The sequence below is a fragment of the Penicillium arizonense genome (genome assembly GCF_001773325.1).
Source record: "Penicillium arizonense strain CBS 141311 chromosome Unknown PENARI_contig132, whole genome shotgun sequence".
In the NCBI taxonomy this organism is placed as follows: Eukaryota; Fungi; Ascomycota; class Eurotiomycetes; order Eurotiales; family Aspergillaceae; genus Penicillium; species Penicillium arizonense.
Genome location: NW_019173409.1, coordinates 1 through 3,655, shown reverse-complemented (window position 1 = coordinate 3,655; position 3,655 = coordinate 1). Strand labels below are relative to the sequence as shown.

At 46.8% G+C, this 3,655-nt stretch overlaps 1 protein-coding gene across 1 annotated transcript; it reads right to left on the bottom strand.

Annotated features, from left to right (window-relative positions):
• Positions 1-2,907: 2,907 nt before the first annotated feature.
• PENARI_c132G01664 (uncharacterized protein) lies at positions 2,908-3,207 on the bottom strand (the record flags this gene model as incomplete). The annotated part of the gene is made up of 1 exon (XM_022637973.1): positions 2,908-3,207. One exon carries the CDS (start codon positions 3,205-3,207, stop codon positions 2,908-2,910), a length of 300 nt encoding a protein of 99 aa, XP_022482171.1.
• Positions 3,208-3,655: the final 448 nt, after the last annotated feature.

Sequence of the window (3,655 nt, the reverse complement as noted above, 5' to 3'; positions counted from 1 at the left end):
TCCTGAAAACGAACTTAGAGCCTCGTCAAGGCCTATCGTGGCCTAATTGCCGCTCCCATTGTTAGGCTGCCCTCGTGGCGCGCGACTTTGAAACCGTTGTGACGCCTCGGCGAAGTCCAGCACGGCTTCCACCTTCTTAGCTCATGAGACATTGTCAGTCTTACCTCTCCGCTTCTCCAGAACCCCCTAGTGGAACTGATGCGCTTCTGAACGCGTCCCCCGCCTTCCTTCGTAGCTCCCTTTGCAGTTCATTCAGCTTTGGACAGTTTACTAGGACGTGGATTACTGTTTCTTGGGCGGCCACGGGCAGTGGTCGTTGTCCAAAACTATGGCTAAACAGAAAGGTAGCAGCTTTCTCAACTTCTTGCCTGCATTCAGCTAACCGTCGTTGACGCAGTTCTGCAACACCGAGGTGCTAGTAAATATAGTCCCCACGAGTTTTAATGCTGCTGTCGCAAAGATTGTCACTGCTGTTAGGAACGTTCGCATGTGGCGTATTTGTTTGTAGGTTACCCGAAGACGATCCGAAGGACAGAAAATAACTCCTTTGCTTGACCGAGTTCATCTCAGTTGGTCAGCGCCAGTACTCGAATGACGCTTATCTGCTTCAATACAAAGCGCGAAGATTGGAGCTTACCTCAGGAAATCCCCAACTAAGCCCTAAACAGAATCATGCCAGCGATTGTCTTCTGATAAGGCGCACTTGATCAAAAGAATTTTCGTACTCCTTCAGCACTAGTTGATTCTCGGTCGACATCGTCATGATCGATGGGCGGTCTCGGCCACTTTGAAACAAGTCCACTGCTGTCGGCGACGGTGCATTCCAGTATAACAATCCGTCCCCAGTCGATGTCGTAGGCGTAGCAATTGAATCAAGTCCAGGTATGATAGGGTAGGCATCTGGGCTAGCTGGCGCCGACATGGATAAAGAAGGATGCATCAAGGAATAACGACAGATCTCCGAGCAGAAACAACCTTGTGTTGCTGGCCGATCGCAAGCTAAACAGGGTCTTGATGCCACGGTCATCCTCAAAAAGAAGCATTGGTGAAAGTCCAACCTAAGCTGGCTATAATGTCAGCTATCTGGCCGCGGTAATTCCACTCTATTGGGCACGCCCAATTGTGTGGACATTTTTCAGACGAGTCAATGATGAATACATGGCAATGTGCAAGCAATTGGTTTTTTGTAATCTAATACCCACTTCCCAGCGCCAATTGGCTTCTCCAGGCACGTGACCGGGTCGCGCTCCATCAATAGAATCCGCTTGCTCCGGCTGCATTGTTAATATAGAGGCCTCTAAAACTGAGAGGCCTTCTTCGGAAGCTATTTGCCTTCTAGACCGAGTCCTTTTTCGCTTCTTTATCTCGTTTTAGCGCGTAATTCGCTTACTTCTTTCTCGAGTAAAGCTGCCGATTATATCGTAATTTGGTAGGCCTTTAAAACCTGATTTATCGCGGAGTTAAGCGGGCTCGGTGGGCTTTTTAAGCGCTATTTTAGTAAAGCTTTAATTGAGGAAGCTTACTTTTATAATTAGACGTAGTTCGACGGCGTTTTTAGCTCCCACACAATTTCAACAGATGGCGTGGGAAAGCCAGAGCCTGGCAGTAAATCCATAGCAGGTATAGTCCGACAACAAGGTTGAAAGAGTGGATAATAATACCTCTCGATACTTATGATCTCTTTTCTGATACATCTGAACAAAAGAAAAAGTTCAAGGAATGGAAGAACATAATTTTTATAAAAACCATCAAGACAATCATGGTTATTGACCCGTCCAACTACTGAGGGACGGGAAACCCTATTTTCCACAGCCGGTAAATGCATGAATTGACTGTTTATGAGCTGGAATAAGATAGACATAACGTTAATACACATCATTTAATTCCTCGCCACCTATGCATGAACACAAGTGCGTTGCCCCCTGCATTGAGGGCTTTTCAGTTATATACTGCGCTGTGAAATACGCCAAGAAGATCCCTCAAGGGTTAGAACGCATTGCTAGATCTGTGGGAAGTCTTGGCTTTCTTGACTCGCCACTTGACCTGACAGACCAGGCTATTTTCAGTGCCTTTATGTGAACCTATACTGACAAGGAGACATGCTTGACATTTAGACGACGGTTCGACTGACCCGAGATTGAAATCTCACGGCCCCACTGGCCGAACCTTAATCAAACTCCCATGGTTTGGAAAGACGTTCGACTCGGATGATCAGCTGTTTTCTATTCGTTCCCAGTGCAGGTCTTTTCTTGAGACCGGTCGGGCTCGGCTGCAAGCGGGATATCTCCCTCACGCCAAATATCGAGACTTCATCTTAGTGCTGGTTTGCAGCCCCTTAAGAAGAATTTTCCATAATAACGGATTTTATTTGTCACAGCTAGGCAGACCTGTCCCCCATTTCTTATTGAGGGAACACTCCTCACTGGGGCGTGCGACGAATGGATGATGATTAACTCTGAAATTTGATCGGTTTATGTGGCCACAAACACCACCTGCCCCGCGGACCAGCTAAACGTCCCTCTTCCTTCATCCAACTTCTGGGAACAACTCCACTCAACAGCCCACTATCTTCTTTCAGTGCAGCATTCACCAGCAAATGATGTCAAGCATGCTACATTGCTTAGTCCTCTCAGTGGAAACTGATGGGAAGAATCCCGCCCGAGCTGGCTGTGGTAATGATGATGTCACATCCGCGCACATTGAACCAACCCTCACACATAAGACAGTGAGATAAATTCTATAGAGCTCGCATATTACCCCTTCCTTATGTCATGATTGGGAATACACTGGGAAGATAGCTATGAAATTACTGATGTTTCAAAAATAGAATTAATGGTACAATGGCATCCGTTACACGAGTGAGTAGCTTAAAAATTGAAGTGCGTTCCGCAGTGATTGCCTTCCGTTTCAAATTGAGAATTTACACCAGCTCTCTGTGACTGCATGAGCACGTCTTCCAGTTCCAGTTGTTGCAGCGAGGGTCATGGTTCCCGCACCACTTGCCCTCGCACTTGCATGTGTGGGGGTTCCAGCGGTCTTGGCAGTGATGATTGTGCGGACATTGGCCCTGAGAGTTACACTTGCAGTGCCCCCAGTTCCAGTCTTTGCAGCGAGGGTCATGGTTCTCGCACCATTTACCCTCGCACTTGCATGTGTGGGGGTTCCAGCGGTCTTGGCAGTGATGGTTGCTCGGGCAATGACCTCCATTCTTACCTCCACCTGACTTGCTATTGCTCGGGTTGTTAATCTCTTGATTTGGAGTGTTGTCTCTGACAAAGCTCTCAAAAACGTAGTTGCTGTCATGGCATGTACAGCTGATAGAATCCCAGTTTTTGCAACCGGGGTCTATCCAATCGCATTCTCCATTTGTAGAAACTAACAGTATGTTATAATGAGTTCTGTCAATAAGCCCCATGTAGACTTACCTTCAAGGCATTCACGCCCATTTGCTTTCACTGCAGGTGATGTAGCAACTAGGCCGAGGAAAAGCACAATTATGGTGGCACATTTCGCCCTCATGCTGATAGTAAGGATATTTGTTTTCCACGATTGACTGACGGGAGACCAATTAGTTGTCTTCATATATATGCCTACACCATGTCATATAGAACAGATTATTATATCATGATGATCCCATGATATGGTCTAGAAGCTT